A 15,679-nucleotide genomic window follows, 5' to 3' on the forward strand; every position below is an offset into this window, starting at 1 on the left:
AGCATTGCATACTTAGTCCCCACCTTCTGGAAGATTTTCTTGGCCGGTATGAATTCGCGCCGGGCGGCCTGCACAACTTGCGTAAAATCCGGAAACAAGGAGATAGCCATGTTTTGAAAAGTTAGTTCCCCCTTTTCACGTGCCAACCGCAGGATGGTATCTCTGTCCCGGTAATTAAGAACCCGGGCCAGGATTGGCCGTGGCGGAGCCCCCGGCACCGGCCGTGGCCCCAGCGTGCGATGTGCGCGTTCAACCAAGAACATGGCCGACAGTCCCTCTCCAAAAAGTTCACGGAACATGTCTTCAACAAATAGTTCCATATTGCCAATGTTAGTGGATTCGGCAACCCCAATAATTCGTACATTATTTCGGCGGGAGCGAGCTTCCAAATCTTCGTTGCGCCCACGTATCACCTCCAGGACCCTGTCCATGCGGAGCAACTTCTCCTGGGTGTCTCCGTGGCCTTCCTCGCAGTCCGCGATCCTCGCTTCCATCGCCGTGATACGCTCCTCATGTTTGTCGACCCTGTGCGACATGCCATCCAGCCGCTGGGCCATGGAGTCGAGTTTTCCGTCAATTTCCTTAAGGCAGCCCTTAAGGTCACGGAACATACTTTTGACATCATCGTCCGGTGTTGGGTCCAACTGTGTTTCAGGGACCACCGTCTGCGACTCCGGCACCGCATCGGTGCCGCGGGAAGGCTGTTTCTCGAAGGGGAGCTTCCTCTGCTTTGCGTCCGATTTCCCCATGGTTCTCCCCCTAGTGTCCGCCACTTATCAACAATGGCGGTGAGGGGTAACGAGCCACAAGCAGGCCACCAAGCGCAAGGTGGAATGGTAACCACACAGGCACCCCCTCCGCACGAGGAACACCGCCAAGTAGGGAAGACCAGGCCAGCATTCGTCCCATTCAGGGCGCGGGTCTGCGTTAGTCAGGGAATAATGGCGGCCTAACCGTCCACTCGCCCAGTAGGCCTCTCCAGCGCAGTGTCTCCCCGGCCTGCAGGCACACGATGGTTAGAGCAGGTCGTCGGCAGGTACCGGTAGCCGGATATCACCTTCTGCGGGCGGGGATCGGACCCACCCAGCGGGCGCCACGGCTTACGTCTCCCAACTCCTCACTCCAGCAGGCCCATCGGCCCAGTCACCGGATCAGGGCGTAGCCACGCCGGGTAGGCCTAGTCAGTCAGTCCGCCAGCTCGGCCCCCTCCAGTCACCAGTTCTCCAACAGTGGCCAGGTCTCAGCACGTCCGGAAGTCACCGCAGCCGCTCGGGCGCCAGTCGCTGGGTTCACCACGTCTCAGTTGGGTCCACGATAGCCGCCTCGTATCTGCCCGATCTCGGCCTACGACCAGGGCCTCGCGTATGAGAAGACTCCGCCCAGCTCGGCGCCCAAAAAGCCGCTCGGCCAGCCCGGCCGAGTAGCTCCGGATCTCCGAGTCCGATTTCAACCGCAGTGGCCCCGCTAGGATCACCTGCACCAGGGCACTTCCCGCCGTGTAATTTGATGGTCAAAGAGCAAGGCAAAGGTCGGATTGTCTGACGGATTAGGTGTCCGGCCGGCAGAGCCCCGTTACACGGCGGCCATCTTGCAGCTCGGCTCGGCCACGCCCCGTGGACACACTATCTAACTGCAGATTCTTCACCACCCTCAAAGTTCTGTGAAATGGTCTAGTTTTCAATCTAAAAACATCCCAATCGAGGAATTTCCACACGTATGCTTCCAAATTGCTGATGGTCTCTGCATCCAAGGGCGCTGGCAAGTGTTCGAAGGAAACTGATGTCAGTGTGCATGGATAGCGCTAATATGTGGCTCCATTTGGCACTTCCAAAATGGAACAAAGTCAGCTCGGAGTCGCACAACGCCATCTACTGGCATTGCTTTTTGAGTTTTCCGAATTCAATCTGCCTTCTGGGGATATTCACAAGGTGAGGAACTTGTATTTACCAGAAAGAGTGCTACAGAAGGTAAGTAACTTCTTTGTTTGGAGGAATGTTAGTTTCATTTACAGTCTATCAGACGTCTGTCCGTGAGGTGAAAGTAACTGCTTGAAAGACCAGTTCTGATCAGGTGAAGCCTTGGCATAAAAATACCTAGAAGTTGTTAATTTTCATTACTTTAAATACCTTGGGTCCTCTATTTGTGTATGCTCCATTACATTATAAACTGATGTCCTCTAAGCATGGTTCTCTAAATGACCAGCTGACTGCTTATTTGTATCTAAAGCCAAAGTATTTGAAGATCAAACATGTATAAGGGTCTGATGCTCACAAAAAGGATCTATGTTAGTCCCTTCCTATTTAACATTTGCACTCAGTACACTTTTTTGTCATTTGTTTCTCTGTCAGTCGATATTATTCAGTGGAAAGGGAACTTGTTGGACATGCAAGGAGGAACATTATAGACGTGATGTTCTTCACATAAATTTGTGAAGACTTGGTTTGTGTGGGCTCCAGCAAGCATGCTATTAGATGACTCATGTGTGGGCATTGTACTTTTATGTATTTGTGGTACTTAATCATCATCTTCTTGTCATTCTGAGGCCGGGGGTGTTGTGTAATCTAATAATTTCGAGGGTACCAAGGAAGAGGAACTGAAAGGAGGTTTAGGCCCAAGCTTAGAATGCGTGTTGGCAGTGGATTTAGTTCCAAAGCTATTGAGAGATTTAAAATATCTTTCTGCATTAGCTTCTTTCAGCAGCATAGCTTGGAATTAGATTTACGCAGGGAAAATGTACCATGTTTATATTTTCAAATGTGTGACTATAACAAGTCAGTATAATACCGCAGAATCTCCTTTCCCCTTCTGACTTAAACCAGTTTGGAAGGTGTTCCTCCCGTATCCGATCCTGAAAATAAATGTACTTCGGTCCCTGACAAGAATACATTTTATTTTAGGGTTGGGAAGTATCTGCTAATTTTTTGTATCGTCCCATGAACTCCCCCAATGTAAGAATGTTCATCAGCTATTATAGGCATACTTACCCTGAAACTCCTGCAGTGTGCTGCTGTGAGATTTCCTTTCACTTCAAATGAAACCGTACTGATGTTGCTTGACATGGGCTGTCATAACCACTCTGGATATATTTCTTGTGGCCTGAGAAAGTATAGTTAAACAAACTTACCATTGGGGGCTGGGCAAACAGGTTGTGACTCACAAAACTCCAGTGAGCTTACTCTGATGGAGTTTGCAATAAGAACGTATCATTACCTGTCAGAGGGATCGCTTTTAACCATTTTTCCAAGAGGCCACTGTTAGACCTGGCATCTTTTGGTGTGTTTCCCCTGTCTTTTTGCTTTCTGACCTCCCGGTTTTGACTCTGTTTTTGCTGGTTTAGTGTCTCTGTGCACTTTCTCACTGTTGTTCAATGTTCCTGTTATAAATTGTTATTATGGATTGGTGTTTCCATAATTGGCATATTTGATTTACTGGTAAGCCCCTAGTAAAGTACACTGAGTGTGCCAGGGCCTGTAAATCAAATGCTACCAGTGGGCCTGCAGCATGATTGTGCCACCCACATGAGTAGCCCTGAAAAGGTATCTCAGACCTGCCACTGCAGGGCCTGCGTGCAGTTTGTAACTGCCCAGTCGACCTGGCAAGTGCACCCACTTGACGGGCCCTAATCTTCCCTTTGATTACACATAAGTCACCCCTAAGGTAGGCCCAAGGTACCCCAGTGGGCAGGGTTCTGTGTATGTTAAAGTAAAGGTAGGACTTGTACTGGTGTGTGTGACATGGTCTGGTGGGGAATTACAGTGTATTTTGTTTTTTTTCACCACTGTAAGGCTCTGTCCCATATGAAAGAATGGGAGTTTTACTTATAACATCTTATAAACATAACTTCCCATTCAGACAAGATAGAAACATTTTGTTTAGTATGCCTGGACTCAGAATGTAAAAAAAACATGATTTTTCTGTTCTGCGTTTGAAAATACCACTTTTAGAAAGTAGATGTTTTCTTGCTGAGCCATCCTGTGTGCCTCTGCTGGGTTTGTGGATTGACTGTCTAGCTGTGGAGTGACAGGGGCCGGGGATGGGTATTTTCTTCAGACTGCCACTGGGGGGTTGGGGGGGGGGTGGACGGGGTCGTGGGGGGGGGGGGGGAGGAGGTCTAGGTGTTTCCTGCCTTTCCTGCATGAGTCAGGGCGGGGCTGAATAGACCTGGGCTGCATTTAGAGTAGTGGGAGGAGATTTCCTTGCACCTGAATGGGCCTGGTCTGCCTTGAACAATGCTGTCTTCATCTCTTGCCAGGAAGCAGGGCCAGAGAGGACAGAACTGGTTTGGACTAAGCACAGACACACACTGCCTGAGAGGACAAAAGGGTTTTGAGTATAAGTAATAGGGCACAGACCCCAGAACGTTAGAACTCGATGGAATCAAGGAACCTGCCAAGGAGAAGAGCTGCCTGGATGAGTACGGCCCCTTTGCTGTGTTCTTGCTTTGTTGGGTTGGCCTGCAGTTGCTGCTTCTGCCTGGGGCAGTGAAAGGACTGGACTGAACTTTCTTTACTTGTGCTGAGTATCTCCAAGGGCTTGAAGTAGAGCTTGCCTCCTGTTCTGAAGTCTCAGGGACTGCAGAGACTCCACCAACCTCTGGGTACCTGTTCTGCTTGGGTTGTCGGATCAGATAGAACCCGCTCAACAGAGCCTCTCTAACCCAGCCAGAACGTTACCCCCTCCCTAGGGCCTATTCACAATAAGTAACTATATATATATATACCACCTAAGGACAGGGAATTCCTACTATATATACCAAGACCTCTTATAATACAAGTGGCGGCCTCGCGATCCCAGACGGACCCAGGACTTCCTACCCAGACGGCAGCCTTAGCCTCGCGGTCCCAGACGGACCCAGGGCTTCCTACCCAGACGGCAGCCTTAGCCTCGCGGTCCCAAACGGACCCAGGACTTCCTGCCCAGACGGCAGCCTTAGCCTCACGGTCCCAAACGGACCCAGGACTTCCTACCCAGACGGCAGCCTTAGCCTCGCGGTCCCAAACGGACCCAGGACTTCCTACCCAGACGGCAGCCTTAGCCTCGCGGTCCCAAACGGACCCAGGACTTCCTGCCCAGACAGCAGCCTTAGCCTCGCGGTCCCAAACGGACCCAGGACTTCCTACCCAGACGGCAGCCTTAGCCTCGCGGTCCCAAACGGACCCAGGACTTCCTACCCAGACGGCAGCCTTAGCCTCGCGGTCCCAAACGGACCCAGGACTTCCTACCCAGACGGCAGCCTTAGCCTCGCGATCCCAAACGGACCCAGGACTTCCTACCCAGACGGCAGCCTTAGCCTCGCGGTCCCAAACGGACCCAGGACTTCCTACCCAGACGGCAGCCTTAGCCTCGCGGTCCTAGATGGACCCAGGACTTCCTACCCAGACGGCAGCCTTAGCACGAGTTCATCCTATGATCACCATAACATACAACAAGGGAATCAGTGTTACTATTTATCAGATCACACAAGAACTGCCAGTTTGAGCACAACCTGTTCTCTGGTTCGAGGGGCTCCTCTCTCCCTTATTCAGTTACCACTTACCTGATCAGGGTTAACATCTGTTCATGTCAAGTCACAGCTGACTAGAAGAATAGGCTACCCTCTTATACAAGAACACGCAGCACATGTTGATTCACTACAAACTGACTTTATTATATATCATATACGCAAGCACATAACATTACTGTGTAACACATGACCTGTAAAGAAAAGTGAAAGATTAGGTTGTACACTCTAATAAGAAAGGGGTCGACATCACCTTAGTCGTGTGTAGCCTGCACTCAATGGTCCTCTAGGTTCCCTTCTCGTCTGTGCCTCGGCTCGCCTGGAGATCACACCTCCGCAGCTCCCTTCTCCGAGTCACTGGGACCTCTTCCTCATCGGCTACTCTCTCCTCTCTGGCAATTCTGCTAGAAGAGTATCTGTCTCTTGGTCTTTCTCCGCCCTCAAGTTTGTCATCTGTCTTCCCTGGAATAAGTAGTAGCTTTTCTGCTAACGGCTAGGTGCCGCCTATGGATTGAAAGAATAAGTGCCAGTATCTGCCTCAGACTTTCACTAATATAGAGGTGCATTTTCTCAAGGAAAATTCCAGCCCGTAACCTGCCGCCCACCAAATTCTTGTACCTCCCCGTGCCAAGGACACTTTCCCAGCCGGCCGGCCTGATGTAGCGTCTTCGGCATGAAGAAAAATACAATCCTTCGATAAGGGCCGGTCTGAACCGGTTCTCTCCAAGCGAATAACACCTCATAACTAAAACATCCCCTTTAACCTAGAAGCATCTCAAGCTGCTGGAGCAGAAAGAAAGATGGAGTCTCCCCCGTTTGAGGCCTACCAGGCCTGAATTCAGCACGGCTCCATGAAATACCCTCACTACAGGGCAGGTTATCCCTAAGACTAACGAATCTATCCCCTAGGATATGTGTGCAAGCCCTAATCTATGGGGAAGAACACAGGATCATGTCGAAGTGCCTAGAAAATAGACTTCATTCACTACTCTAACCCTTAGGCTTGAATGGTAGAGAGACTGAAGTCACCCTAATCACCCATCAACACAATAGGGCCGGGAAAATCGAGCAGTACAGTACCGCTTCTGGAATCGCTGTTTCAGTTGCCACAGATAAGAGAAACGCAACCGTCTCCGTCACCGACTCCGTCGCTGGCTCTGTTTCCTGACGGTACCGCAGAAGGCACTGTCCGCATCTCGCACTGCAACCCTGGTCTCACAGATGACAACGACCGCCGCCACGAGCCGCTGCTTGCACCGTGAACCGTGGGCACCACACTCCGCACTGCCTCGCTTCACTTCGCCATCCTGTTCTCACCGACGCCATCGCTGCTGCTGACTTCGACACCTGTGACATCATCGTGGCTGGGGCACCACTCGATAGTTTCATGACGCACTGCCTCGTCCCTTACAGCAGTCTTGGCCAACCGACGCCAGCTCCCGCTAATCGGCTGTTGCCTGCACTGCAACGTGCCAGCACCGCATCGAGCACCGCTTCGCCCTGAACCGTAAGCCTTGGTCTCATCGACGCCGTCTGGAAGATCGTCACCGAGCCGCTGCCTGCACCGCATCGTAAGGGCACCGCACCCTGAACCACTTCCATTATTGCAACGCAACTGCGACGGTTGCCACGAATGGTTCGCACCAATGTGCCAGCCGCAACCAGAAAGGTACTGTTCACGAGTCTGCCCCCGCTTTTGCTGGTCCTTACTGATGCCCTCGGCTGGAACAGTTGGACCCTGTTGTTTTCAGCATCGCGGTAGCCATGGACGGAGCTATTGACTGGTAAGAACTGTGTTTTTGAGATATTTATTTAATTTTAAGGATATCTTGCAAAGTATATATTTTTAAGTACTGTATGTTGGATTCTTATAGTTTTGGATGTATAAAAATACTGGATATTTTTCTAATCTGGTGTGGTGTCCTTTTGTAGGCTTTTTCACTGTATTACTGTTGGTTATGTGCAAATACTTTATACTGTGCCTCTGAGATAAGCCTGACTGCTCGTACCAAGCAACCAAGGTGGTGAGCAGGGGTGTAATGACCGCGTTGTAAAGGTAGTTTCCCCTTCGGAGCCCTTGCTGCCTTTCAATGAGGCCTTTACGGACATTCTATTGGGCACTTGGTCCAAGCCCAACACGGGCACCTGTGGACAGGATGATTGCCCGACGCCACCGCCCGTCCGCGGGCGACCCCATTTTCCTCTCTTCCCATCCTACCCCTGAGAGCTTGGTAGTCCAAGCCTCCACGTCCAAAGACGCATTCCCTAACGCACCACCTGATGGGGAATCCAAGATGCTGGACCACCTTAGGAAGAAGATGTTTTCTTCCTCCAGCTTGGGACTGCGGTTGGTGAACATTGCATGTCTATTGGGCCGTTCCTCCCACTCGGTGTAGTACACAGTTGCGCAGGTGCTGCCACAGTGCCCAGAAGAGGCCCGGGCTGTTGCCGAAGGAAGAGACGCAGGGAAGTTCACCATCCAGTGTGGGCTGAACACAGACGACTCACTGGGCACGACGATTTCCACGTCAGTAGCACTGAGACGCTACTCCTGGTTGAGGTCCACTGGCTTTTCGGGGGGTGTCCAAGCAACGCTTTTGGACATGCCCTTTGATGGCCGTCACCTGTTTGAATACAAGGCAGACAACACGCTCAAGCGCTTTAAGGATTCCAGGGCTACGGCCAGATCCTTGGGCCTCGCTACCACCTCTCGCCCCGCACAGTCAACTTTTTGCCCCTTTTGTGGCTATGGAAGGGGTGCCCACCACGTTCAACCCAGAGCCGCAGGCCAGCTCCAGCTGTCCAGCCTCTGCGCGGCCAGGGACATGGATCCCACCGCCGTGGGTCGGGGAGACAGCGGCCGGGCCAGTCCACCAGCGCCGCTTCTGCAACAGCCTCCAAACCCTCCTAGTCCGACCTTTCAGGCCCATCAATCGCCAGTGGGCAGCAGGATTCGCCATCACCGCCCCCACTGGCTCAACATCACGTTGGACAGGTGGGTTTTGCATATAGTCTGAATGGGCTACTCCCTCCCCTTCGAGATTACCCTTCCATCCATGCCACCTCAATTCCATCGCATGTCGGACGATCACCTGGCCCTTCTCCAACAGGAAGTTACGGCTCTCTTGGCCAAGGGACCCATCAAGCGCGTTCCTGCCCCAGAAGTCGGTCGTGGTTGTTATTTCCACTACTTTCTGGTGCCCAAGAAGGACAAGGGTCTGCGTCCTATCTTGGATCTCAGGAATGTCAACCGCTTCCTCCGAAAGGAGAAGTTCAAGATGTTGACACTGGCTCAGGTCCTGTCTGCTCTCGACCCTGGAGACTGGATGGTAGCGTTGGACTTGCAGGACGCTTATTTTCACATCCCCGTCCTGCCGGCGTGTCAGGGGATCGGTTGGGATTAGGTTTATTTTCCAAAAATAAGGCGATAGAGACCGGAATGGAGCCTCGTTTCCCTTAGTTTTTATTTAATTACAACAACAAAAGAAAATGTCCAGTGTTCCTCCACTTGGTTGCGGTTGCTCCCATCTTCACCAAGGGGTTGGTCTAGGCTTCTGTCGGTCGCCCACAGGTCAGGACCCCACAGAATCAAATAAAACGAGAAAAAGAAAACCAGGGTCAGTATAGAGGAAGATATAGCTTCCTTCTACAGGGAATGGGCGCGTGAGGGAAGTATCACCCAGATACCGTCACCAAGTGTTGTTTTCCGTGTCCTCCCTCTGTGATGCTTCCCTTCCTTTGCCCTGAAAATCCCCAGATTTTTGCCTGTACCTTGTACAGAAACCCTCCTCCTGGAGAGTGGCGGGGCGACGCGCGATCCCGTTGGCCTCCTGGCGCTTCAGTCCCATTGAAGACGACGTCTGTACCTGCATCTCTCCATGGCTCTTCAGTCTCGGTGATACTCGTCTGCTTCAGCGTCTTTGTCTCCTCTCCCTCTGTCCTTGCCTCGTCTTCCGCCTTCGTCACGGTTCCCTTGGCGGTCTTCTTCTGTCCTGCTCGTCTCCTGATAGGACCGTTGAGGGAAGCGTCACTGGCCACGCCCTTTGGGGCTCATCCTGTTGGCTGCTGATCAATCCCATAAAGGGCTCCTCCACAGCCTGTATATGGAGGGACAGTACATCAGTGAAGGTGTCGAAAGGTCAATACGGCACTATATTCTAATGTCTGTCATCCGTCTCCTGACACGGCGTTACCTGCAGTTCACGGTAGGCCACGAGCACTTTGAGTTTACCGTGCTCCCCTTTGGCCTTACCAGCGCCCCTCGGGTGTTCACGAAAGTGAAGGCGGTGGTCGCAGCTCATCTGTGCAGATCAAGTGTTCCATTCTTCCCCTATCTCTACGACTGGCTGTTGAAGCCGCGCTCGCCTCAGGCTGTCGTCTCCCAACTTTAGACTACGGCCAACCTCCTGCATTCGCTGTGGTTCACCATCAATGTGCCGAAGTCACACCTGATTCCCTCTCAGAAGTTTCTTCTCATCAGAGCGGTTGTGGACACAGCGAGTTTCGGCTTATCCTCCCGAGCAGCGAGTCTGGGATATTCGGGCTATGATTCCGATCTTTCAGCCTCTATCCCGGGTTTTGGTCAGACTCACCCTGCGGTTACTGGGCCTCAAGGCCTCCTGCATCCTGCTGGTGGACTATGCCAGGTGGCATATGCGGCCTCTGCAGTGGGACTTGAAGTTCCAGTGGGCACAGCATCAGGGGAATCTGTCCGATTGCGTCCAGATCTCGGAGGGCACTGCACACCAATTGCAGTGGTGGCTAAAGACCCTGGATTGGGTCAACGGCAGATCCCTCTCCCTTCCCCAACCAGAATACACAGTGGTGACAGATGCATCACTGCTGGGGTGGGGCGGCCATATGGGAGAGGCGAAGATCAGAGGCCTCTGGTCTACGGCGAAGTCTGGGCTCCATATCAACCTTCTGGAGCTTCAGGCGATTCGTCTTGCATTAAAAGCATTCCGTCCCTCTGCCCGGGGAAGAGTGGTGCAGGTGTTTACGGACAACACCACTGCCATGTGGTACTGCAACAAACAGGGCGGGGTGGGGTTGTGGACCCCATTTCAAGAGGCTCTCCGCCTTTGGACATGGCTGGAACATCAGGGACTATCCCAGGTGGTTCAACACCTGGCAGGTTCTCTGAACGCCAAGGCAGACAAACTCAGCCGCAGGTGCATGATAGATCACAAATGGCGTCTTCACTCGGAGGTGGTGCAAGATCTCTTTCAGCAGTGGGGAGAGCCTTGATTAGATCTATTCCCCTCTGAAGGGCACGCGCAATGTCACCAGTTCTGCGCGTTGCAATTTCCAGGGCTGCTCTCACTAGGCGACGCTATTCGCCGCAAGTTGAATTGCGGCCTCTTGTACGCCTTTCCGCCTTTTCCACTTCTGCCCAGAGTGCTGAAGAAGATTAAGCGTGATCGGGCCCAAGTAATTCTTATGGCTCGGGACTGGGCACGAAGAGTCTGGTACCCCGAGCTCTTGAGCATGGCCATCGATCCTTCGATCCGACTACCTCTTCAGGAGGATCTTCTGTCGCAGTAGCAGGGGATGGTCCTCCATCCAAAACTGTCCAGCCTCCACCTCCTTGCGTGAAGGTTTAGCGGCGACAGTTGACAGCTTTCTACCTTCCTCCTGAGGTTTGTAATGTTACCTTGGCAGCCAGGCATCCCTCCACTAAAACGGTATATGCCTGTAGATGGAATACATTTGTGGCATGGTGCACAGTAAATGCTGTGGATCCCCTGTCTGCCCCTCTTTCAGAGGTTCTCCTCTTCTTTCTATTTTTGGCCCAGCAGGGCTCTGCCCTGGGCACTCTTAAAGGCTACCTTTTGGCCATCTCTGCCTTTCTGCGCCTTCCGGATCAGCCTTCTCTTTTCAAGTCTCCGTTTGTAAATAGATTTTTAAAGGGCATTACTCATCTCTTTCCTCCCTCTCCTTTCGTAATGCCCCAGTGGGACTTTAATCTTGTTCTTACTTTCCTTATGTGTGCTCCCTTCGAGCCACTACATAATTGTCCTCTTCGTCTTCTTACCTTGAAGACCGCTTTCCTGCTTGCCATCACATCTGCTCTCAGGGTGAGTGAGCTTCAGGCTCTTTCCTCCAAGCCTCTTTTTCTTGCAGTTCATCCGCATAAAGTGGTCCTTCGCACTAGGCCCTAGTTTCTGCCCAAAGTGGTTGCCTCTTTCCACATAGGTCAGACCATCACATTGCCCACCTTCTTCCCGCCTCCTAACCCTTCCAAAGAGGAGGAGAGACTCCATCGTCTGGACCCAAAACGTGCCCTGTCGTTCTACCTTACTGCACTAAAGATTCCGGGTGGACGATCAACTCTTCGTGGGTTATATGGGCACCAAGAAAGGTCAGGCCGTGCACAAATGTACCATCTCTCGATGGGTTATCCCATGCATCAAAATCTGCTATTCTTTGGTGAAAAAGGAACCTCCAGTAGGACTGTGCGTCAACTCTACCACGGCGATGGTAGCCTCTACTGCTTTGGGTCGTGGAGTTCCGTTGATTAACATCTGCCACGCAGCCACGTGGGCATCCCTGCACACGTTCACAAAACATTACTGCCTGGATAGCCAAGTCCGGAGAGACGGCTTTTTTGGCTGTTCTGTTCTCCAGGACTTTCTGGTGTGAAGTTAGTTCGCAGAGCCACATCCGGAGTTAGCATTGCCTGGGTATCTATTCTAAGGTAAGGAATTTATAACTAATGGTCTCTTTTAGATGAACAAGTTACTTACCTTTGGTAATGATGTGTCTGTAAGAGACATACATTAGTTATAGATTCCTTACCGCCCCACCCATCCTCCCCATTCTTTTTTTTTTTTTTTTTTTTTTTTGAAAAACCTTTATTAGCATTTCACCCAATAACAAGTATGGGCCTACAACCCCCCGGGGCCGGCCGCTAAGCAGTCAAAGCAACAGAGATCCAGTGTTAACACAGGCAGAACCTCGGGGAGCAGAATCTCCATGCTAATATGTTCTCGGCCAGTGAACGGCACAAGTAGGACACCAGGATTAAGAAGGCTTTCATTTTATAATAGGGAAGACAAAAGGATCAGGTGCCAAACAATTTCCCAGCAGCGAAAAATGGCAGGCAGAATAACAAACGTAAACAATAAACGGCAATCTATCGAGTCGATGGCGCTAAAACAGGAGATGCAGGATGTAGAGAAGTATCATAACCAGTTGCGCCTGCAGGCCCATGCCCTAAAGCCCAGAAAAACACCCCGGAAATTGTGGCACACATGAAAAAGCAGTGATTCACAACAAAGGAGTTGTACAACGCTGATCCCAGAAAAGAAAAACAAAGAAGAGTCAGAGAAGAAAAAGGAGGCCATGGAAAAAAAGGGGTAAAGACTAAAGAATCCCCTTCCCCAACCCCCCACCCTGCACCTCTGCAGATGAGTACGGCCCCCCCCCCCCCAGCAGTGTGCCTGTCGCCCTGGAACTAGACCCGAAATATAGAAGAACAGAGAAAAGGGAGTAAGAAAAGAACCCCACCAGACGGGGGGGAGAGAGAGTATTAATAAACTGGAGGAGGGCCTTCAAAACATGCCCCCGGCTTCCCCCTCCCGCACGGTAAGTTTCCCCCAAAGCAAACAGTAAGCAGCACAAAATCGACCATGTCAAAGAAAGATGGGGAGCATTATGCACCAATTATACTAATAGCTATGCCATGAGAGCACGCAACCCCTGAGCCCGCCCGTGTACTAGATGACCACCCCTGAAGGATCAGCCTTATCCTTGACCACTCTTTGCAAATCTGCCCATGCATACCCCTCGACCCAGCGCCATGTCCGATGTTACAAGGTAAAGGAGTGTCCAAAAACGACCAGGAAGCGACGCACACAGGTGGGGTGGAAGTCTCTGAGTACCAACACAGTCCGCATCATGGAGGGACGTCTTTCCCAGTGTTGCCCCAGGATCTGCACTGCACACAAGGTCCAGGAAGGCGGAATCAGCCAAAGTAGACAACTGTTGCTTGAATTTTCCCCCCTGGGTCGCCGGAGGCCGTGCACGGGACGAGGCCACCACCTCCCACTCAGGTCCAATACCTCCGGAACAGATCAGAACCACAGCCAGCCGATCACACGGAAGCATACTGTCCGGAGTTTCCAGCTGTTCACTAATCTCAGGGGTGGCCGCAACATTGTCCTCCTGTGTGCAGTGTGGGAAGTCCCTGTGTACCTGAGGACGGGCAGGCCGCAACCGTCCCGACGCTGATGCCACACCATCGAGCTTACTCCCCAAGACCCCGATGCCATGAACCAAGGTGGAATGAAGGGCACCGAGAGCCTCGAGGAGGTCGCCGTACCCCAGCACAGCTCTCTGCGATCGCTCCGCCACACTCCCAAAAGTCACACACTCCCAATCCTGCTGTGACCCGGTGGACAGGATGGTAGGCTTCATCATAACAAGATGGCCGCCGGGTAGGCCCGACCCGTATTCGCTGGAAACAGGGTTCCGGGGGCAGGCAAAAATGTATCCGTTGTATGGTCACGGGCAACAGTCGTCCCCACCACGGACCAGCACCCGCGAAAATCCGGGAGCAGCCCGCGAGAATCAGGGCGAGTTACGGACGGCGTCCGGGCAGCTCACCGTCGAAGGCAGGGGCAATCGCCGGAGAATCTCAGAATTGCCACCCCGGGCATGCACTCGGTCCGCTACGCTTAGCGGTAGGAACGACCACGGCGAAAGGTAGGCCGAGGTGTGCACCGCTCCGGTGGTCCGACTCCACCCAGTCACCACAGGCCGCTGTTGTTGAACTGCCACCCGGCCAAGGCGTCCACTCGAGGTCCTGGCTCCGGGGCTGCACGGGCCGCAAATTTCAAAGGCACATTTCTCCGGCGGTACCGCCGCCAGAAACTTCGGAGTCACACGGTCGGTTGCCACTCTTATTCACAAATACGAGCACATAGCGCAAGCTGAGGATCTCATGCAGGATATCCGTGCGGGATGCGGAGGTTCACGGAGCCGGGAGTCTACGCTGCCGTCCCAGTCGCCATCTTGGCTCCTCCTCCCATCCTCCCCATTCTTGAACTGACTTCTAGGGATAGGGACTCCCTTCCAGGACCCTTGTTTTGTGTACCTGTGGTCAGTGTCTTGCATGGCTCCGCGCTTCTGGCATGGAAAGTAGTGTCAGAACTGACGTCAGCGCGCAGGGGTGGCATCTAAGTAGATACCGCAACATCATCCCGGCGACCACGGCGCGGACGACCGACGCTTAGTCGATCGACTCCACCTACCGACACACAGGGGTACTGCTACAGAAAAATTCTCCGGATCCAGTCTGAAGCCTTGGGGTCATTTCTAAGGTAAGGAATCTATAACTAATGTATGTCTCTTACAGATACATAGTTACCGAAGGTAAGTAACGTGTTCTTCACTTCTCATTCTGTTTTCCTACTCAGCTAGAGCCCTGACGCCCTTTGGGCAAGTGAGCGCTTCATTAAACTTCGTAATATAAAACGATGACCGACTTACACCCTAGAAATATTAATCTAGAGATAAGTGATGTGATGAAAATGAGTAAATCCAGGACTTTCCGATTTCAATACTTAGAAGACAATGTTGATAGAATTACTCTAAAATGATGAGATGGTGGGGCAAGATGGGAATAAGAAGGAAAATATCAATGTCATTGACTTGGTTGGAAGGCTGGCTTTGTGTTACCAATTTACAACCTTTCTCTTTGAGATCACCATAGATCTGAACATTAAAAATTGTTGTACTAATGGATGGGCTAATTTGCTTTACCCATAGCAAAGCTTGGAGGTTCAGGAGGAATTGATGTCCCTACTACGTAGCCAACAACACGAGCTGTCTGAGTTACGACAGAACCAGCTAGAGCTAATGCAGCGACTTACTGAACATATGGATGCGGTGCAAAGCTCCATTATGGGGCACATGGAAAGAGTGATGGATTCTCAGCAAGAACAAGAACGTATCCTTTATCACAGAATCTAAGCAACTTCCTTAGAAAAACCAAATGACGCTATTCGATAAGAGTAAGAACGCTCCATTTATATCAATTGGTTTGAAAAAGCCTCTGGCGGATTGTAAGTTCCTGTAATGTGAGACTGGCTTTTATTGTTATCTTACTTAAGGAGCTGCATGTGAGATAGTTGACAATCGTGTCATTTTACTGTTATACATCATTCAAGTCAGGAT

At 51.7% G+C, this 15,679-nt stretch overlaps 1 protein-coding gene across 1 annotated transcript in view; it reads left to right on the top strand.

The window, feature by feature from the left end:
- Positions 1 to 15,679, top strand: part of EDC4 (enhancer of mRNA decapping 4) — a 777,931-nt gene that overhangs the window by 514,030 nt on the left and 248,222 nt on the right. Inside the window, exon 22 of the mRNA XM_085639493.1 lies at positions 15,272 to 15,452. Coding sequence (XP_085495619.1) covers positions 15,272 to 15,452 — 181 coding nt within the window. The remainder of the gene's footprint in view (positions 1 to 15,271; positions 15,453 to 15,679) is intronic.

This window comes from Triturus cristatus, chromosome 12, assembly GCF_964204655.1.
Source record: "Triturus cristatus chromosome 12, aTriCri1.1, whole genome shotgun sequence".
Lineage (NCBI taxonomy): Eukaryota > Metazoa > Chordata > Amphibia > Caudata > Salamandridae > Triturus > Triturus cristatus.